The following is a 22,201-nucleotide window of genomic DNA, read 5'->3' as shown; positions in this document are numbered from 1 at the left end:
AAATGGCTATGTTTCAGTTCTATCATTCCTTCTCTATTTATTAGCAAGAATTTTTTTCTGAAAGGAAACTTCTTCTCATCAATGACTTGGTTACCCTGAGATACAGTTTTTATCGATCTCATGCAATATGGGCAGGATAAGTCCTTGTTTATTTTTCCAAATAATAAGTTGGTTGGTTCCCTTGTATAATCAAAAGGTGATCAATGAGGTGTTCTTGGTTGGTTTGTTTGTTTTGAATATCGTTGTGAACTCATAATGATTTAAACTTATTTGATGTGTTTCAATTCACTGCAGTTAATATCCTTACTTTGGCCAACAGAAGCCTCTTCACGTTTGCTTCTGAGTCCTTTTGGTATGACCTCTGCTGTCTTTGATAGCTTCCTTGCTTTTTTATTTGACAAGATGTTCCAGGCTCATCTTGCACATTTCCTGCCACCTCTGGGAAGGCCTGGGAGAAATGGTATTTAGAGACCACAATCTGAACACTAGGCTGTTAATTACTATTGATTGGTGGTTGTTTCTAGAGTTTGTCAGTGGGCAAAGCTAGAAAATATGCATATTTTTTAAACATAAAATGCATCATGAAATTATACAGATACTTCCATTCAGATTTAGGACCCATTGATCTTTGATCACTTGTCAGTGACACCAACGTAATTACTTATTTTATCCCATACCACACAGACAGCAGTTTCAGAATAACAATATCAATACTACCGCCAATGGATATATGATTACGAAAAAGTTTGTTTTGAAAATGAAAATTGAGAGCATTATCACAATGTAGCTAGCCAAATTGGTTATCTTAACATAGCCTAATTGTGTTTGCTGTACATTTTGAGACTGTTTTCCTGTTTCTCAGAACATCAACTTGACAGATATTTCAATTGAGTTAAATAAATCAATTTCATGAAAGAATCAATCATACTGTATATTCATTGTATTAATAGAACAGACTTACCTGTCAAATTTAGTGTAGATGGCATTCAATAATGGACTGAATTTTCTTGTTCTTTTTTTAAATCTAAATGGCCTCTTTTTCAACATTTTATACTGGATACTATCCTTTATCCACATCTACTCTCTTTTGAATGTCTTGGGGTGGGGGGAACTCCTTAGAGGGTAAAGAATTCTATCCATATGTCATCATGATTTTTTGTTCTAAGTGAATATGCTATGAAATGATGAATTCCTCTTCTAACACTAGCAAAAATTTACCATGGCACTTTTTGTTTAACCTAGAACTTTTATTAATATATTTTCTCCTGTAATTTACTATGGATTACACTAGGAAAAATATTTTTGAAGCAATTATTTCTAAATCTCTGGATATGGGATATTATGATCAAGAAAATTATGTAATTAAGGGAAATTGAAGCAATGAACGCTAAAATAAAAACTGATTTGTATGTAGAATATTTAGTGATATGCCCTTTTTTCCTTTTCCAGGTTAAAAAAAAATCATGACTGAATCTGCCTCTAGCACAAGTGGTCAAGAGTTTGATGTATTCAGTGTTATGGATTGGAAGGATGGAGTAGGTACATTACCAGGAAGTGATTTAAAGGTAAGCTGTCTTTATTACATAAAATTGTGTGTGTGTGTGTTTATTATTAAAATGAATTTGAGCACATATGTGAAATAAGGATTAAAAGCATTAAGCATAGTGGCTGTAGTTTTATATGATGCTTCGTCCTCAGCATCTCAAGATGATAAAACTGCTGATGGTTTGGCAGAAGCCTTTGTCACTTGGGGTAGGGGACTTAGAAGTATTTTTGCAATCTGTACGCATTTTGTAGAAATTAATGTATAGCTTCAAGGAGGATGGTTTCAGGTTTTAGTCTATCAGGATGGCCAATAAATGTAAAAGTGGTAGACTTAGAAGGTCTAGCTTTGTATATTTTTTGTAGTAATGGGCTTTGTAACTTGAAGTGAAAAACCACACTCCCTGTGTCCTAGTTTTCTTATTTTAAAACTGGATAATGTTAAAATATTGAATAAACAGGACTGTTCACCTCCCTTAAATTATTTATACTGTAAACTGTAAATATGGATTTTTGTGTAATCACTTGTTCAGAAGCTGGTCCTTCTGTAAATGAGACTGCTTTTGTATAGCTGAGACCTCTCCTCAGAGAGCACTGCTTCAGTCCACTCCTTTTCTAGGTGCTCAGCCTGCCCCTTTTCCCCAGCCCCCCAAAGCCACTCCAGGACCACATCTGCTGCACCCTGGGACAGGGTTGTGCAAGCACCCACCTGGAAAGTCAGCCACCCCACCTCTCATTTCTAATTTGCTTTTGCTCTGATCCTGTCTCTGGGACCTTGAACCTGTCCATGGCCCTTTAGACTTTGTGTTTGTACTTAGTCACTCAGGTGTTTGAACATCCGACCTCCCTAACTGGCTGTCTCTTGGCTTGCCTTGCTAATGCTTGGCGTTCTGGCCTGTCTTGAATAGAAATCCCTGCCCCCTAATATTGACTTCTTGGAATCCAATCCCTTTTAGTGGCCACTTGACAAGTATCTGAGCCAAAACTGTTCTAGACCATCCTCAGTGGTGAGATTTGGACAGTCCACCTCTTGTTGGAAAAATACTTAGATTTTAGTTGGTTTAGGTTTAATTAAGTGCAGTGTGCCAACATATCTATCTGAGTTTAGTTTAACAAAAATATTGCAGTGAGGTTTAGTGAAATATGGAAAGGAGATTTGGTTTTTAGTTTTAGTTCTATGTGACCTTGAGCAAGTCAGTTAATCTCTTTGGGGCCAATTTCCTCTTTGGTAAAATAAGGAATTAAATGAATGCCAAGGGTTTTATCTTCTCTAACATTCTCCGAATGTTCATCTGGATTAGATATGATGGAAATAGAGTGCTGAAATTTTTGAGAAAGAAAAACTCTTCAAGATTCTGATAATGTCAGCCACATAATTAGCTAAATGAGCTTTGTTATTTAAATTCTAAGTTTCACAATCTTTATCTGTAAAATGGGGTTATAGGATCTATGTCATAAGCTGGTTATAAGGATTGAAAAACATAATATATGTAAAACACTTAACAAATTGTATCTTTTCTTGCTTTATGGTATATTATGTAAACTGCCTTTTTTTATTGCTTCAACATCTTATTTTTCTTGTACATTTTTATTCCTTCTGAATGGCTTTTTTTTTTTTCCATGTAGGTGGATGATGAAATTTATAATTTTTGTTCAGTTAGATTTTGACAATAGAGTGAAGTCTCCATCCCTAAGAAATTTAGATTGCCTAAAGGTTTTCTAAGCAATGGATTTTAGGAATTAACCTATTACTTTTATAAAGGTAATCAGATAATTAAGCCACTTAGTGGGTATTATAATCTGGGTTATTTGATTTGACTTTTAGACTCATCTAATTACTTGGGTAATTACCATGTATCCAATTCACTTTATCTGCTGTTGACAGATACCCTATTTAAAAAAATAATTTAAAAAAATTTTCTACTTTATAACCCTTTTTATCTGAGGAGATTCAAAGACTAGCCAGTTGATTATATTGCTTAGGATATCTGATTCATTTGCTCCTCATATTAAAATTTGAGCTGCCTAAGAGATCTGATTAAGCAATTGATTTTTCATAATTAAGTTATTGGAAAGAACTTTGAATAAATCATGCAGTTTACTCTCCCGCATCATGCTCTGCCTATTTGACACTGGAAGCTTCTCTTTTTTAATGGGCGAAGGCATATGGCTTTCTTAATGTGCGATCCCTAAGACAACCAGCTGAAGTTAATTCAGCTAATATATAGAAGTTGGTTTCTTATCATGGGAACAGGTTTTAATATGCTTCAGTTTATTGCCATTTTGAAAGAACTTTTCTCTGTAAAAGCCTCATGACTGCTGGCCAGTCAAGTGATATCGCTCTTCTGCTTAAAATCCTTTAGCAGTTTCCTGTATCCTTCGTGATAAAGTTCAAACCCCTTACATTTACCACAAGAGTTTTTTGGTGGTCTAGCCCCTACTTTCCTCTCCAGCTGCATCTCATTTCACTCCTCTCTGCCACCCTGTTTCCAGCCCAGCCAACTAGTTCACACCTTGGTCCCTTTTTACTGGTCCCCGTTGCTGGCATCCCCATTCCCCCCTTCACACTGGGCTAACCAACCCTTATATAAGACAGAGCGCAAAATCTCCTTATTTGGGTGCAGTAGCAGAAAGAATAGAGAACTTATTCTCTGGTGAGCACTTGACCTACGTCTTTTAATTCTCTTATTTAACCCGTTTGAGGGAGTTTCTGTCACTGTTGTCAGTTTACAGATGGGGAAACAGAGACCCAGAGTGCTTAAGTCACTTGCTCAAGCAAGGTCAGACAGTGCGTTACTGGCAGAACTGGGTCTTAAAACCAGGCTTTTCTGATTTTAAAATTGATTCTCTTACCACTGCTATTCTCCTAACAAGAGAAATGTTTTCATATCAAAAGAGATGAAAGGGAAATGTTACAGCAGTTTAGAGGAGGTATTATGTTAGCTGGAGGGATGAGGAAGGCTTTGGAAGCAGGTGTCATGTGAGGTTTAGGTGCCTGAAAATAGGTGGGAAACTGTGTGAAGACTTTTGGGGGCAGGGATGGGAGGAAGGAGAGAAAGGGGGATACAGAAGAGGGGCTAGCATCCGAAAGTATAGCGTTAGGGAACAACAAGTGTCCACTGGCCCCCTGGAAAATATTGTAGTCATTAACAAGACATTTTTACTTAAACAAGCTTTGTAAACGTTACCATTGCCTAATTTGTTCCTTTAAAATGCAAATCTGTGTTTGTAGATTAATATCTCAGGGCCAGCTGTAAGAACAGGCAGGCAACTAAGTGGTAAGGCTTGTGGAAAGATGCACAGTAGGGCTTGCTGTCCGTAAGCGATTCTCTGCCTAAACTTCTTACGATTTCTGAAATTTATCTGCAGAGAATTATTCCTCTGGGTTATAAGGATTTAGTCTTCCGGAGCCCCTCAGTAAAAGGTCAGTACACTCCTGAGAGTGATAGCATCTTATCTCAAAAGAATAGTTGCCACTTAACCAAGAGCAAGACCCAGCAGCAGTGATGCAGAAACCCAACTGGAAAATTCACTGCGCTCTTATTGCAGGGTTTTGCCTCGATTGACGTTCACAACAGTTTAGTTACTAAATATCTTTGTCCTTAAAACAGATTGCTAAGTAGAACTCCTATTTCAACACTGAAAGTAATGAAAACAGTAATCTCAGCAGTGTCTTTTAATGATCTATTATTAAAGACAGGCACAAATAGGCTAAAGATCCTTTGCCTCTATAAGCAAAAGTAAAGAGAATGAATAAAATAAAACGTAGCTTAAGCCAAGTCAAACAAACAAAACCTTTTCAACCCCTTATATATTTCAGGCGTAATTGTTTTCTGATTGACCTAGATGTATCCACTAACAGAAGTTACAGTGTCAGCTGATATGCTTGATTTGCTTAATAAAGCCCTTTTGTAAAGTTTATAATTTTGACATTCTTGATTGTAGAATGGAGTCAGTTGCTAATTTTTTATAGTGCTTTTTAGATGTCTAGGTTAAAAGAACTCATAACTTTAAAAAAAGTGATTATATCGAGTTTCTATAGTTGCAGCACCATTCATAAAAGCATTACCAATTTCAGAATTTGAGTATTTTATTGGGGAAAAAGATGTTAGGAAATGTGTCAGTCTTTCTGGAATTTCATCAGTGGAACTCAGTAATGTTAGCAGCACCTAACTAACAGCCTATGCTGTCCAATATTTTTTACAGTAGTAATAATGTGGAAGACAAAAAAATTGAGAAGTCAAAAAATTGATCCCTGTGTCTTTTTTGCATATGATACGATGCTTTAAAAACACTTTGATTAATTTAATTTTTTATTGTAAGTTACAGGGGTACACTATAGTGATTCACAGTTTTCAAAGGTTATACTCCATTTATAGTTATTATAAAATATTGGTTATATTCCACATGTTGTACAATATATCCTTGTAGCTTATTTTATACCTAATAGTTTGTACCTCTTAATGCCCTACCCCATGTTGCCCCTCCCCCCCGCCGCCACTGGTAACCACTAGTTTGTTCTCTATATCTGTGAGTGTGGTTCTTTTTGTTATATTCACTAGTTTGTTGTATCAGTATTTTTTAGATTCCACATATGAGTGATACCATATAGTATTTGTCTTTCTCTGTCTGACTTGTTTCACTTAGTGTAATGCCCTCCAAGTCCATCCATGTTGCTGCAAATGGCAAAATTTCATTCTCTTTTTATGGCTGAGTAGTATTCCATTGTGTGTGTGTGTGTGTTTTATATATATATATAATATATAGTATGTGATATACATATCTCTCTCACATCTTCTTTATCCATTTATCTGTTGATGGACACTAGGTTGCTCACATATCTTGGCAATTGTAAATAATGCTGCTATGATCATTGGGTTGCATGTATCTTTTCAAGTTAGTGATTTTGGGTTTTTGGATATATTTCCAGGAGTGGAATTGTTGGGTCATATGGTAGTTCTATTTTTAGTTTTTCGAGAAATCTCCACACTGTTCTCCACAGTGGGTGTGCCAGTTTACATTCCCACCAACAGTGTAGGAGGGTTCCCTTTTCTCCACATCTTTGCCAACGTTTGTTATTTGTATCCTTTTTGATGATGGCCATTCTGACAGGTGTGAGGTGATATCTCATTGGGGTTTTGATTTGCGTTTCCCTGATGATTAGTGATGTTGAGCATCTTTTCATGTGTCTATTGGCCATTTGTATGTCTTTTTTGGAAAAATGTCTATTCAGTTCTTCTGCCCATTTTTTAATTGGGCTGCTTGTTTTTTGGTGTTGAGTTGTATGAGCTGTTTATATATGTTGGATATTAACCCCTCATTGGTCATATCATTTGCAAATATTTCCTCCCATTCAGTAGGTTATCTTTTCCTTTTGTCGATGATTACCTTTGTTGCGCAAAAGCTTTTACGTTTAAATAGGTCCCCCCTTTTTTGGCCTTTATTTCCTTTTTTTTAGGAGGTAGACCCCGCAAACTATTGCTATAATTTATGTCAAAGAGTGTTCTATGTTTTCCTCTCGAAGTTTTATGGTATCCGGTCTTACATTTAGGTCTTTAATCCATTTTGAGTTTATTTTTGTATATAGTGTTAGAGAATGTTCTAATTATTGAAATAAAGTAACTTTGGTTAGAGTAGATTATTAAATTTTTTTCAGGGTTATAGGATGCTTTTGAGAATATGATAAAACTTATAAACTCCATCCTCAGATAAACATATATGTGCCCTTAACCATAATTTTGCATATATTTCCTGGGATTTATCAACCCCTTACGTCCGTCCATGGGTCCCTGGCTTACAGGAGTTAACCGTTTCCCTAAGTGCACTGCATCTTTACTTTGTGCTTAGACTGTAGGTCAGTTACTGGCAATAACTATTACGAGAGGGAAAAGATAACTGGAATTAAGTGTTGTGATGTGGGAATATTACCTTTTAACTTTGAAAGTATTTGAACCTAGAACTCCCAGGTGTAATAGGTCTGAATTTTGATTTGAAGATTCCACTCAGCTGTGTTCTCTTTCTCAGTGTTTGAAATGCCAAGGTGTAGTTTAGCAGCAATTTGGAAATTTAAGCCACAGGACACTTTCTGTGTAATGTAAATGTTTTGTGCTATTTCCCACATTTTTTATTTGTCAAAAAAGTTTAAATTACATCAACATATAGTAAAAATAAACTTACTTACCTGGGCTGGTGCCAGTTTTTAAAAATTTTTCATTCAGAATTGATTTTCTGCCATAGTTTTTAACATCATTAATTAATAATCATGATGGCTTGGCTTTTCTACTGTTGCCCAGTAGATGGTACTGTCAGCTTTATTTTGAAATATTCTGGTTTCAGAGTTGGTCATTTAAAATTTTTTTTTTTTTTTCAAAAAGTAAAGTTATTTTTAGCTCTTTCCCTTCCAATTGACTATTTACCACCTCCTAAACTGACATTTTTAGGTGAACACACTAGGTTTAGTATATACATGTTACCTGGGAACTTGTATATGGAATATGAAATAGAGAGAAAACATTTTCACCTTCCGTAACTATGTCACTTGTTCAGTCTAGAAAGCTTTTAATAATTGTAGACTATGTGCAGAAAATTGTTTAAGGTGCTATTTTCACCTGGTGGAAAGAATAATTAGTTGTAATTTTTGCTTATGGTGTTTCTGACTTGTAGTCTGAATCTAGTTTGGTAAAATAAATCATTCTGTTGGCATGTTGACCAAATAGATTTTTAGATTGGGAAGTGGAAGGCCTTATTTAAATACTGCATATTTGCATGCTCATCTATATTTCTGTGAGAGATCTAAAAACTTTAAGCCGAAAGTTTTATAATCCTTTTGAATTTTGAGCTTTCTAGCTCTTCATCCCCTGTCAAGATTAGTGGATCCCTAATGTCATTCTGTTTTGTGGAAAAACAGAAGGAATACAGAATAACTTTGACCTTCGTGAATGTGAGAGTAAACCTAGCTGTTTCAAAGAGAATGGGACCCCTGCACACAGGTAGTGGTTAAAAGTCTTCAACACATAAACTGTATGTCCAGGAGATTGCAGAAGAATACTTGGTTTGAGACTCGCCATGAGGTGAGAGGAAATTTTCAATATTTGGGGTCAAAAATGCCCATGAAATCAAGATGCCCTTACTTTTTAGTGATAAAATTGGCCTGAAGCTAGTAAGCTTGTTCACATCTCATAGATATTACCAGTGGTTTAGTTTAGGAGGACTAGAAGTGAATGAATATAACAGAGAATTCTAAACAGCAGTGAAAGAAAGAGGAGGTATAGGGCCAGGGGTCCCATGACTCACACTTAGCCTTCCTTCCTCATATCTTGGAATATGGGGATAGGGACATGCAAATCACAATTTCTAGAATGATGATATTCCTGTTCTTTGAACTAGGTGAACTTGGGTGAGACAAGTTGATTCCTGGGAAAACAGTAATTCTCCTTTTACTGACTTTGATCATCAAATAAGCAGGAATATGAAATAAGAAAAACAGTCTTAGCAAAAAAAAAAAAAAATAGTGTTTGAAATTATAAGCCATATAAGTGAGCTGGCAACTCCATAGGACAGTGCAGGGGTGGTTGTTTGTATCCTTAAGACGTTCTTTGTCGCATTGTTCTATTCTCCCTTCCTGAAATTCCAGAATTGGTAAATGCAAAGGGCTTAATAGCAGTAGCAGGCTTTTCTGGATATAGTTGTTGAAATTAACTTTATAAAAACGTAGTTCATTTGCTTAAAGACTACATGTGCCAGCCATTAAATGATGACTTTTCTGAGCACTTTTGTAAATTTTGCCTCTTTCTACTATTGTCGCTAGTTCCGTGTAAATGAGTTTGGCGCCTTGGAAGTTATAACAGATGAGAGTGAGATGGAAAATGTTAAAAAAGCAACAGCTACCACAACTTGGATGGTACCAACTGCTCAAGAAGGTATGAACAGGTCATCTGCATTGTCCTTTCTTTTTTTTTTTTGAAGAGTTTTAATGTAAGAATACATAAGGTTTTATAATAGGCTGGAACTTTCAAAATCCTGGGTGATCTTTGTGTCACATATTCTTAGGTCAATTTCTATGACGACACTAATACGGAACCAGCTTTTATATTTTAAAATAACTATAAAGTGTCTTTTTCTTTATGCCAGATCTGTCATAGCATAAGGTTAATTGGAAATTATCCAGTAAATCCATGTTGTAATAGCCTACCCAGGTGACTTAGCCAAAAGCCTGCCACTTTTTTCTCATCTACTCCGATGGTTGTAACTAACACCTATATGCTGATGACTCCTAAATCTATATCTCCAGCCCCGACCTCTCCCCTGAGCTCCAGGCCCGTATTTCCACCTGCCTACTGGACATCTCCACCTGGATGTCCCACAGGTACCTCAAACTCCACATGTCTGAAATGCGATTCATTTTCTATTTCTTTCTCCCCTCCCCCCAACCTGCTTTTTCTTCTGTAGCCCGTAATATCAATTGATGGTAGCACCATCCACCCAGTGGACAAGCAAGAAATCTAGGAGTCATCCTGAATTTGTTCTCTCCCAGCCCCATAGCCTGTTACTTAATCCTCTTGGTTTTTATTTCCTAAATACGTCTCAGATCTGGCCTTTTCTACCTATTATCACTGCCACTGCCTTAGTTTAGGGCCTAATCACCTCTCACCTGAATTACTGCAGACGGGCTCCTAAAGAATCACTCTGCTTCTGATTTCCCCCAATTTATCCCACACACCGAAGTCAGAGGAACTTGTGTAGATTGCTTATCTGACACTTCACCAACTTCTTATTGTCTTTTTAGCAAAACAGACAAAGATCTGGGTGACCCGCACCCACCTGCTTGCTTTGTGTCTTTGCTCTCTGTTCTGTTCTTTGTATGCTGTGTTCTGGCAGGGCCAGCAGCACTGAATTACATAAAATTCTCCCAGCATATCATGCGGTTTCATACTTTCCTGCCTTTTTTGCTCATGCTGTTTCTTCTGGCTGGGATGCTGTTTCTCTCTTTGTCCAGTTGGTAAATTCCTCCTTGGCCTTCAAAACCCTGTTGAGGCTTTATATCAGAAAATCTTTCCTTGACCTCCCCCCAGGCTGGATGAGTCACTTCTTCCTCTGTACTACTTCTGGAACTTGTTCATGCTTCAATTATTGCATGTATCACATTTTATTATAAATATTGGTTTTCTTGTCTGTCTTCTCTTCTAGACTGTGAGCTCTCTTGGGCAAGGTCTATACTGTCATTATCAGTGTCTAGCGTAAATTGGTGCCTAATAAATGTTTGCTGAATGAATGATTAGCCTAACGATTCAAGCAAAAGGAAATGTGAGCTCCTAGACAATATGGATAATTATGATTTAGGAGATCTTCTACATTAAAAGTAAAATAGAAAGATGTTGATTCAGCCCATTAAGTAAAAGAGTCACTCATCAAAAACACTATATAACATAGATAACCCTTTTAAAGTTTTGTCAAAAAGATACAGCTGTATAGGATTCTATGGATGGTTGGTTTCATCTTCTGAATTTAGTGACTAATGAAAGTTTCTTCATTTTACTTTGAACTCTGTAGAAAAGGCCTTGGACAAGCTTTTGTTTACCTTTTCTGAAGAATTTTTTTGTGTGTTATGTAAATAATTTGAGTGATTCCTGTCAAGCCCATCCTCTTCTCCCTCCCAAGTGCTATGTAGTTTGATCATTCATTCATTCATTCAACAAACATTATTCTTTTATTGTGTTGCTAACAAAATTATTAGAAGAAAAAGTCTAAATGTGTTTTGCAATGATTTCTGTCACGGTTTAAATTTTTTTCTTCTTTTCGTCTTCTAGTCTTTTCCGAGAAGACTGGGATGCCTTTCAGGTTGAAGGATCCAGTGAAAGTAGAAGGGCTTCAATTCTGTGAGAACTGTTGTCAGTATGGCAACGTAGATGAGTGTCTTTCTGGAGGAAACTATTGCAGCCAGAATTGTGCTCGGCATGTCAAAGACAAGTAGGTTTTTGCCCCCATTCCATCTATAAAATGAGTTTTAGAGTCCAAGGGCCTGGTGCTTGGGAATACAGAGGTTTTGTGCTTTCTGATGTCTGTCATCCAAAAATATCTTTTTTCCCCCAGAGACTTTCCATTTGGAGACACTTGGACCCTGATCCCACTACTGGACTGGGGTCTTTGGTCATGTCTGAACTGAGTTGTGCTGTTCACGTCCTAGCTGCAATACAACCTCTGCCTCTTTCTTTAGCCTTTTGTTTACATTAATTTTATTGCTCCCCAGCCAAGAGTATTTAGATTTCTTTGGGCTACACACACATTTTAATGATACTCATGTTTGTGGAAACACACTTTTGTTTATATTTTGGGAGGTCTTAGGTAATTCAGCTAAAACTCCACAAATGGACTGAAGCTTCTCCTGACTGAGAATCCGCTGAATGGCCATAGTGAGTAGTGTGGTAGTTGTGTTACTACTGATCTCAGGATGGATTGAGGATTCCGAGTCAGGGTGGTGTGACTGTCATTGGGAACTGTCTGACAAGGTCAGCTTATCACCCACAAGGTGTATTTCCTGTACATACTTGTATACTACAAATAAATGACTTGGCATTTATGTTTGAGTGGAGTTTCCCATGTGTTTTAATCAGAACAGGCTGGAGAATTGTCTGTTTTCATTAGCCACCTGATGTTTTACAAAGTTACACTTGGCCTTTTTCAGTTGGACTTGGCATTCTTAATAAGTGCTAGATCTTTGCTTTAAAATTGCCCCTGAAGACTAGAATATCTCTAAATAATCGATTCTTTTATTAGTATGGATGGCAGCTGTGGAAGACAAATAATTTTAAACTTGTTAGAACCTGTTTCACCTGTAGTGCTGGTGCCCTTTTAAAATTATATCATTAATTACCTAATTATAATAATTAATTATATAAATTAATACATAAGCTAATTTCCACTTTCTGTCTCGACAGTGTTATACATGATGGTGTTTTTTTTTTTTTTTTTTTTCTTTTTGCGGTATGCGGGCCTCTCACTGTTGTGGCCTCTCCCGTTGCGGAGCACAGACTCCGGATGCGCAGGCCCAGCGGCCATGGCTCACGGGCCCAGCCGCTCCGCGGCATATGAGATCCTCCCAGACCGGGGCACGAACCCGTATCCCCTGCATCGGCAGGCGGACTCTCAACCACTGCGCCACCAGGGAGGCCCATGATGGTGGTTTGAAGTGTCTCTTATCGATGATATGTATACCATTCTCCTGGTGGTTAAATATTTTTTTAATGATTTTTGCGTTTGCTAATCAACATGCAGATATTTGATGGGTATTGTCTCCTGTCACTTTTTTGGGTTTATAAATTCAGCAGAGATCAGAAGGAAGAAAGGGACGTGGGAGAAGACAATGAGGAGGAAGATCCTAAGTGTAGTCGGAAGAAAAAGCCAAAGTTATCTCTGAAAGCGGACTCCAAAGAGGAGGAAGAGCGAGATGAGGAGACGGTTAGTACCCACAGGGCTTTTCCTTCGCGGGTAGCACTGCGGCCCAAGGCACTGGCTCTGGAGCCAGTTACCTGAGTTCACATGTTGGTTCCATGACCTTGTTTTACCATCAGGAGGTTACCCACCTACCCTCTCTGTGTCACTGTCCTCATCTCAAGATGGGAGTTATAAATAGTAGTACCCCTTCCTCAGGGTGAAGAAGTAGGATGTTCTGGAATTTACTGCTTCAGTGAGAGCGGCACCAGGAGAACCTGCAGTTTCGCAAATTAATTTTAGACTCCTCTTGACAGCAAAATGCCAATCCCATTTTGGTAAATTGCAGACAGATATCATAAAACTAGGTGAGTAGGTATAAAATGGCAGATAAATGTCAGGTATATTTAGCTAAAACTAATTCACAGTATGCTCATTAAAACATAAACATCCCCCCTCTAAAATATTTATTAGTAACTCTATACGAAAAGAGAACTTTGAGGTCTCAAAGCATTTTCCTTAAGATCAATATTGAGCAACGATTATTGGCTAGTCACTGTTTTAGGAGTTGGGAATGCAGGGATGAATAAGACAGCAGGAAGGCAGGGTTTCTTTCCTCAGGGACATTACATTCTTGTTAAGGGGACATAAAATTAACAAAATAAACAGGGGAAATATCAACCTGTGATGAGTGCTATGCCGAGAATTACAATGGGGCATTAAGATGATCTGACTGCTTTAAGTTGGGTTATCAGTGAGGCCTCCTAGGGAGGGTGGCTTGGACAATGTGATATGAATAATAAGAAAAAAAGTTGGGAGTGAGAAGCCCCGTGGGGCAGTGGAATTGCTAGGGAAAAGACCATAAGATAAGAATGCGTGTAGCGTGTTTTGTTTAAGGAAATAAAGAAGACAAGGTAGTTGAGCCTTGAGGGCTAGGGGAGAATGGAGTAAGATGAAGCTGAAGAGTTCTGTGTGGTCCAGGGCTTTATGGTAAACCAGAGTAATGGGTTTTCACTTTATTCTGAGTGTGATAGGAAGCCATTGGAAAGTTGAAGGCAGGGGAATACTTTGATGGGATTAATGTTTTAAAATGATCACTCTAGCTTTGACATGTGAGAGCAAGAGTAGAATCAGGGAAACCAGTTAGGAGTTTATTGCAGTGACTAAATAAGAGGGCTGTTTAAGATAGAAGTCAGTGGATTTGAGATAGATGCTGAAGGTAGGGTTGTCAGGGTGTGTGAGGGAAAGAGAAGAATCAGAGATAACTCTTAGCTTTTTGGCTTGAACTATAGACTGGCTAATCATGCCATTACTTGAGAATGGTAAGGCCAGAGTGGAGTATAGAATCTAGAGTCCTTTGGCCGTCGTGAGTTTGAGATTCTTATTAGACATCCACGCGAAGATCCCAAGTAGGCATCTGGATACATGAATGTGGAGCTAGGGAAGAGGTCAGGGCTAGAGATACGGATGTGGGATATTCAGCAGACAAATGATCTTTAAAACCTAGGGAGAATGATTAGATAAAGAAGAGAAGGGGATTAGGTTGCAGGAGATGTCAGCAAAGGGACTGAGAAAGAGGGGCCAGTGAGGTATGAGGGAAACCAGAACAGAGTGGTCCAGGAGCTGAAAGAAGAAAGTGTTTCAAGGAGGTGGGAGCTGTATCTGTACTATAACAGAGTGTAATTCTTGGAAATGTTCTTATTTTGTAAGGACCTCAGGCCAATAGCAACACAGTTCTCAAGTGACCTATATTCTTACTTTCTTTTAAAAGTTATGAAGTGAAATTGAAGAAGAGTCCCCCCAAAAATAATGCTTTCTGACAGCTCTCTAACTTTTCATTGGTGCCAATTTCATGAACTTTTTAAAATCATAAACTTTTCTTCCTTATTGTAGGAAAACAAACAGGATGGAAGAATCCTGAGGGGTTCGCAGAGAGCCCGAAGGAAAAGGCGAGGTGATTCGGCTGTATTAAAGCAGGGTGAGTTGATGAAAGGAAGATTTTATTTGTAACTTTATGAAGCTGAAAAGATTTCACACAGGTAGACATTTTAGTCTTAATTGTAATGCACACTATGGCAGTTAAAGGATCATTTGGGGGTTTTCTTTGATTAAATTGTGTCAATAAAAATTAGAGTTTAGAAGAAGTAGATAAGGGGGAGAAGTGGAAATCAGCAACTTTTGAGTAGTGTCAGGGCAAACTTGAGACCACTTTCCATTATTTATTTTTCCATCCAGTAGGTACTTTTACTTATGCGCTTTGACTAAAACCTCTGTTCCTATTCATTTCCTAAGGTTATAGATTTTTAAAGTTTCCTCTCAACCATGACCTCCTGAGCTGGTAATTTTTTTTTTCTTTGTTCCTCAAGGAACACTTTATTCTCATGAGGAATCTAGTCCTTTACTCTCATGAGGCCCTGCCCTGCAGTACTTGGTGGATGAACTCGCTGCCTTATTCATCGTGGGCCTTGGGTCATCTCCATAGAAGCCTCCGTGTGCCCCACTAGGCTGTATCCAAAGAAAGGACCTGCCACATCTGGCTGGCCGGTCCTCCATGTTAGGTCACTCTACTTTGCACAGTCCCGTTCTGACCTGCCAGTCACATTGTCCCTGCAAATCCAGGCCTGAACCCAGCGCTCCTCTTCTGGGTTTGGCTGCATTCCTCGCTCATTCAGCTCTTAATTGCTCAAAAAGAGTTTGAGATATTTCTACCTGTGTCAAGCACACAGCCTAACTTTTAGGTTTTGGGGGAGATGACCTTCTATCTTATGTCACTGAAATTAAAGGGAGTAAATGCTCAGTTACTCTGCACTCTGCCTCAAAAGTGTCTTTATCCTGACTCTTCCTTCCCCTTCATTTCTACTCTCAGGGCTCTGGCCCTTCTGTGACCTTGTTCCTTCAGTCATTTCCCCCCTCTTAGGTGTTCCATTTTTTTTCCTCTTCATGAGCTTCATCATTGCCTGTTGCAATCTCATCCCCAAAATACCATTCCTCCAATTTTAATACCCATCAAGCTGTTACATCCTTTCTTTCATTTTCATTTTTTGTCAAATTAATCCCAAATAAAATTGATATTTGCTGACTCCATATGTTTATCATTTATGTATTCTTTTGCTACTTCAATTTGGCCTTTGGCACCTTGATTTCCCCCCCCCCTTTTTTTTTTAAATCTTGGAGAAAGATTAGCAGTCAGTCCCTAACCACTCAGTGCACTGACCTTTTCTCAGTCCTCAACTTCTTGATTCCTTAGGAAAAAAATTTTGATCATCCTGCTTCTAGAAGAAGCTCTTACTTGCTGTAGCTTCCATGGTACTGTTCTTTCTTGGCTTCCTACTACATCTTCTTCATTAACCTTAAGTTCTTCTGCTTCTTTTCTCTACACTCATACCTGGACATACACACAGTTCACTTGTTAGCTCTCATTTCTTTGGAAGAGGAGCCAGGAAAAGAGATTGAGAAATACCAGCCATGAAAGTAAGAGAAGAGCCAGGCCTGGGGATAGTTAGGGAAGTGAGAGTTCATAGTGTACCACTCTGATTTCTTAGATTTGGAAATTCTATCATTTTAGTTTCATTCGCTTTTCAGGTCTGCCTCCTAAAGGAAAGAAAGCTTGGTGCTGGGCGTCCTACCTGGAAGAGGAAAAAGCTGTGGCAGTGCCAGCAAAGCTGTTCAAGGAGGTACTGGCCCTTCTAGAAACATTGTCCATAACGCTTCTCTGGAATTGGTACTGCCGTTTCTACTGTCTGTTTAGGAAATGTGACTTGGGATAATTTCTCAAACATATTGTTTTTCATATGTGGAGGGGTGCTTCCGAGGGCAGCTAGCATTTATACGCACACCTTCCCCAGTGCCATGTGCATGAGCACACCCCACGCACACGCACGCACGTGCGTGTGCTCTTTCTTCTCAATATTTACCAGGCTTTCTCATTGATTTTAAAAGGGATGTTTCTACTACTACTGAAAAACTAGTAGATAAAGAAGAACTAGCGTAAAATTTCATGTCAACATTATGTCTTTGGGAGAATAAAAATGAGTTACTGTGGTTTACATAATATCACAACAAAACATCAAAAGATGGGTTACTATATAACTATGGAAAAATATTTTATCATAAGTGATTTAAAATCAATAAAAGTAGGTCTGAGTGGGAACTGCTGTCTCTGGGCTAGACCAGGGGTCAGTAAAGTTTTTCCATAAAGGACAATAGAAAATACTGTAGGCTTTATGGGGTATGTGGTCTCAGATGTAACAACTCAACTCTGTTCTTGTAATGAAAGTAGCTAGAGACAATACATAAATGAATGAACATGGCTGTATTCCAGTAAAATTTTATTTACAAAAATAGGTGGTGGGCTGGATTTGTCCCTTAGACTGTAGTTTGCTGACCCTTGGTTTAAATGATTTAATTATATTTAATCATGGTATGTAATAAATCTGCCATCAATACTTTGTTATATATATGTATGAACACAGAGTTTTTAAAAAGTGGTGAGTATTCAATAAATTTTTTTTAAAAAGTGGTGAATAGTAAATGTTGGGATGATTACATCTACATTAAAATATTTAATATGTAATATTAATTGCATATGACTTGTTCTGTATAATTATTTTCTGCAACTTTGGTCCTTTGCAGAATACACTTTTTTACAATTTTTTAAAAAAGCTTAAATACAGCTAATTACTTGAATCAGTAATACATTCATGTGATTAAAACATGAAGGCACTATAAGAAAATTGTATGTACATATAAGCAATATATAGACAGAAATCCTCCCCTCCCTGTCTTTAACCAAATGATAACATATGTCACATACTGTTTTGGACTTTGCTTTTTTGTCTAACTTAGTTTGGAGATGATTCCATCTCAGTTCATCTAACCACTTCATCAGTCTTTTATACTGATGCGTCGTATTCCATCTTATGTTTGTTCCATAATAATGTAAGCTGCTCCCTATTGATTGACATGTATGTCATATCTGTATGTCATATATATTACATGAGTATGACACACATATATGTGTCGGTAGGGACCACCTTAAATTATTATGGAACAGATATAAGATGAAATGCTATGTATATATGGAATATATACTATATATATATATATATATATACTATGTATATATGGAATATATACTATATATACATGAGTCTTTTGGTAAGTAAATGCTTTGGTGAATAACCTCGTACACCTCTCCTTTAGCACATATGTGGCTATCTCTGTTGGATAATTTCCCAAGATTAGAATTGCTGAGTCAAAGAGAATGTTCTTTTTTATGGATATCATGAGATTGCTAGAGTTTGTACAAGTTTATGTCGCTATTAGCGATGTATGTGTGCGTCTCTTTCCCTAGAGCCTTGCCAATGCGCTGTAACCAAACTTTTTGACCTTTATCAGTCTGATAGGTGAAGTATATTTTACTGTAATTTTACTTTGTCTGACTCTTATGGGGGAGATTGAGCATCTTTTTAAGTCGATAAGACATTTAAATTTCCTTTTCTGTCTCCTGTTTATAGTCTTTGTCCATTTTTCCATGAGATGACCCAGTGATCCTTTTCTTTTGGATTTTTAGGAGTTGTTTATGTATTTGGTTATATAGTCTTTATTTAAGAATGGTGATAACTCACTAAAACTGCTGTCATTTTGCATTTTAGTATCAATCTTTTCCATATAACAAAAATGGGTTTAAAGTTGGCATGAAATTAGAAGGCGTGGACCCTGAGCATCAGTCCGTGTACTGCGTCCTCACTGTGGCTGAGGTAAGCTTTGCCTCATCTTTATTTTTAAAACAAAATAGTGATTATAGGGATTTAATAATGGGAAGAGGTGCCATTTGTTGAGTGCTTACTTTATGCCAGGCACGGTGCTTAGTGTTTTGTAAACATTACCTCATTTAATCTTTGCAAGAACGCCTTTTCATCCCTGTTCTATAGATGAAGGAACTGAGGCTCAGAGAGGCTAAGTGAGGTATACAAGGCCACACAGCTTCAAAGTAGTAGAACCAGGATTTGACCCCTGGTCTGCCTGACGCCATAGGCTTTACCATACCATGTTCCTTAACATAAGGAACAGACCAACGGATATTTATATTACTTTCAGTATTTCAAGGTATCTCTTTGAAATTTTTTGGGAAAAGATGTCCAAGTCAATTAGGTATATCTTAGTCCAATATATTACTGAAAGCTCTTAGAATTTTTTTCTTCCTTTATGTACTTGCCTCCTTCTTCTTCTCTTCCTTGAGTCAGGGGTATGTATCTTTTAAAATTTTCCTCAAAGAATAAGACCAGGATGTGTATTAGTTTTAGTTATCATAGCTTTCCTTCAGTGACCTAGTGGATTTGTAAGACGTTTGGCTCCTACACAACACAGTCTCATCTGATAGCTGGATGATGACAGTCACCATAAATAATAACATACCGTTACATAGCGTGTACCATGGGACAGATGCTGAGCTGAGTGTTTTCCATGTATTAGCTTATATAGTTCTCAGAACAACTGAGATTTATGAAAACATTCAGTAAGTATAGACTGCTTTTAAGAAGTTGGCTGTAAAAGACAAGGGAAACTTTTTAAGGGAGGGGTGTGTGTGTGTGTGTGTGTGTGTGTGTGTGTGTGTGAACACTTGGTTTTAAAGGAAATTTATTTTAGTTTGTCTAGTTTTTTTTTTTATCATTACAGTAATTAATGTTTGCTCATCCTGGAAATGTCAGGTAGTGTAAGAGTATATATAATTAAAAAAAATAGAAGTTCTGTGTCCACCCTGTTTTCCTCATTCTGTATCCCAAAGATAATGACACTTGTGAGTTCGTGGTGTTCCTTCCAGATGTTTTCTATGCATGTAAAAATATGTATAAATATATTTTTCTCTTTTTTACATGTAAGTGATATCACACATAATATTATGCAACTTGCTTTTGTGACACTGTATCTTATATATTATATTATACGTATATAATATTTTTAACCAGTGAGTAGTACTCCATTTCACTGAATTGCTGCAGTTTATCTAATTGTTCTCATATTGATGAACAACTGAGTGGTCTTCACTTTCTCATTATTACAAACAGTGCCTCTGTGAGCATCCTTTTATATTTCGGTGTTTTTTTGTTGGCCTTTGTTTTGTTTTGTTTTGTTTTGTTTTGTTTTTTGCATAGTGAGTATGTCTGTAGGAGCCATCCCTAGAATTACCAGGTTGAAAGTTAAGGATGTTTACATTTTGATGCATATTGCTATTTTGTGCTCCAAAAAAGTTTATCAGTTGTTAGATTTTCACCAAGAGTGTACACGAATTTGTCTAAGCCTAAGAGATAGTTTTTTCTTTACTTTTTCTTGCTCTCTCCCTCATCCCTCCCTTTTTGTTGTAATGAGAAGAGACTGGCGCGAGAGTGCTTGAATTCTGAGGAAGTCATTAGGGAGCAGAGGATTGGAAGGCTCAGAGAGAGCAGATAATTGACAAAGAAGGGATGGGAGAAGATGGGATCCAGAGTATATGAGGAGAGCCAAGCCTTCGCCAGCAGGGGAATCTCTCCTTGGGTTCTGCAGGGGAGAGCAGGAAAGGGTGGGTGTGGTGGGCGTGGGCAGGTTTGCCAGTTTGGAGACAACTTCTGGAGGTAAATCGTCAGCTGAGATTGACGATAGAGATAGTGGGATTGGTAGCTGAAGGAGAGGGAGGAGGTTTAAAAAGGCCATTGTGAAGAATGGGAGAGGGAACTGGCCAGGCACGTCTAGAAGGATTGCTGTGCAGTAGGGAGAGTGCGGTAAACAGGTACATTTGATTCACGTTATTTATGGTAGTTATATTCCGTAAATACTACTGAACCATTGCGCTTAGGGGAAATACAAGGTTAGGTTCCTGGGAGCCTCTGGTCACAACATTCTCGTCAGCTGATCAGCACTAACCTTGTTTTATGTTTCCGTGTGAAGACAACCTGTTTGTCTATTGTTGATTCGGTAACATTGAACTCATGGCCACCAGCGCTGTAACTCATGCCTGATGAAGCTTATCTGTTACACATATCTTCCCTGTCAGGCACTTGCCGGCCTTCTTGTACTTAGGAACACTACCTAGCACTTCAGTACTAGGCTTAGGGGCGGTTTTAAATAGCAAAATCACAACAAAAAGCACAAAACATGAAAAGACGTGACACTAAATAAGTAGGTAACATAAAGGACACTTGCTTGTAGGGTGAGGTACGAAACACGAAGGCAGAGCATCTTGCCTTGTTCAGCCTCAGCTAGAAACTTGCATGTTGGGTGAGTCAGATTTTTCACCACTCTGTGCATGCACGTGTCCCCAGACCCCACAAATATTATTTTGGCGTTACAAATGTATGTTATCAAGGTGAATTTGCAAATACGGAAACCATGAATAATGAGGATTGACTTTGTGTCATCTTTTTCCCTTAACACCAGTCCCTAGACCAGGTATAGGTGCAGACTGGGTGGATACTTGGGATAATGGAGTTTTGTCAGACAACATTTTAGGGCAACAATTTAAAATGTTGACAAAATATTTTAAGTGACTGCTAAGGAAGGAGGCTTCAGAGAAAGGAGGATGCTATGGAGAAAGTAGAGGAATCAATGTGAGATGCTAGAGTTTTCATTAAGATTCAGAAGGAAGTGTATCAGGAGTAACTGAGTTAGCAAACTGAATGGATGTGTTAATTTAATCGTTCAAAGGCAGCGCAGTTTCTGATGGGACAGGATCCATGGGAAGAGGAAGTGCAGGGAGAAGGAGCTGCGGTATTGGCTGAGTCACCCATGTGCCTGGTGGAACTACTCAGGATGGAAAGGAAGAGAGTGAGCCAGTGCTTAGTGTGACGAGTGACAAGGGATGTTTGGGAGGTAGTATGCAGGATGATGAGGGCGAAGTGGTGCAGCCACATGGCACAGGCCTCAGAGGAGCAGGGTGGAGAACAGGCCCAGGAGCGCGGTGTGGCCTGAGGCAGGAGGCCACGCTTGGGCCTCGGAGGGACGGAGAGTTGGAAAAAGAGCAGCCTCCACTTGACGGAAGGCTTCAGAGGGAAGAAGCAGATGTGCCTTTGAGCAAGGAAGCTGAGGGTGGAGGAGGCCGTTTACCAAAGGGTTTCGGAGGGCTTAAGCTATAGTAGAGAGATTATAGGGGGAGTAGTGGGAAGTTGACGGCACGGGGCAGAAGCTCAGAGCAGTATGACCCTGAAGGGTTGAAGGGATAAATTACCGAAGGGGCTTGTTTCTTAGGCATTGACCAGAG

General features: G+C 38.2%; 1 protein-coding gene across 7 annotated transcripts in view; it reads left to right on the top strand.

Annotated features, from left to right (window-relative positions):
- L3MBTL3 (L3MBTL histone methyl-lysine binding protein 3) overlaps window positions 1-22,201 on the top strand; it is a 126,725-nt gene that overhangs the window by 19,019 nt on the left and 85,505 nt on the right. For 4 of the 7 annotated variants that reach the window (XM_082633266.1, XM_082633265.1, XM_082633267.1 and 1 more), the window contains 8 exons: window positions 1,450-1,565; window positions 9,350-9,461; window positions 9,833-9,907; window positions 11,349-11,508; window positions 12,864-12,996; window positions 14,863-14,947; window positions 16,552-16,643; window positions 18,624-18,728. In XM_082633266.1, the coding sequence (XP_082489392.1) occupies window positions 1,464-1,565; window positions 9,350-9,461; window positions 9,833-9,907; window positions 11,349-11,508; window positions 12,864-12,996; window positions 14,863-14,947; window positions 16,552-16,643; window positions 18,624-18,728 (864 nt within the window). In that variant the 5' untranslated portion in view covers window positions 1,450-1,463. The remainder of the gene's footprint in view (window positions 1-1,449; window positions 1,566-9,349; window positions 9,462-9,832; window positions 9,908-11,348; window positions 11,509-12,863; window positions 12,997-14,862; window positions 14,948-16,551; window positions 16,644-18,623; window positions 18,729-22,201) is intronic. The other 3 variants (XM_082633269.1, XM_082633271.1, XM_082633270.1) reach the window with 3 other exon arrangements.

Source organism: Mesoplodon mirus, assembly GCF_964341445.2.
Source record: "Mesoplodon mirus genome assembly, chromosome: 10".
Taxonomy (NCBI): Eukaryota; Metazoa; Chordata; class Mammalia; order Artiodactyla; family Ziphiidae; genus Mesoplodon; species Mesoplodon mirus.
The sequence above is the reverse complement of the archived record's forward strand: the minus strand, read 5'-3'. Positions and strand labels throughout refer to the sequence as shown.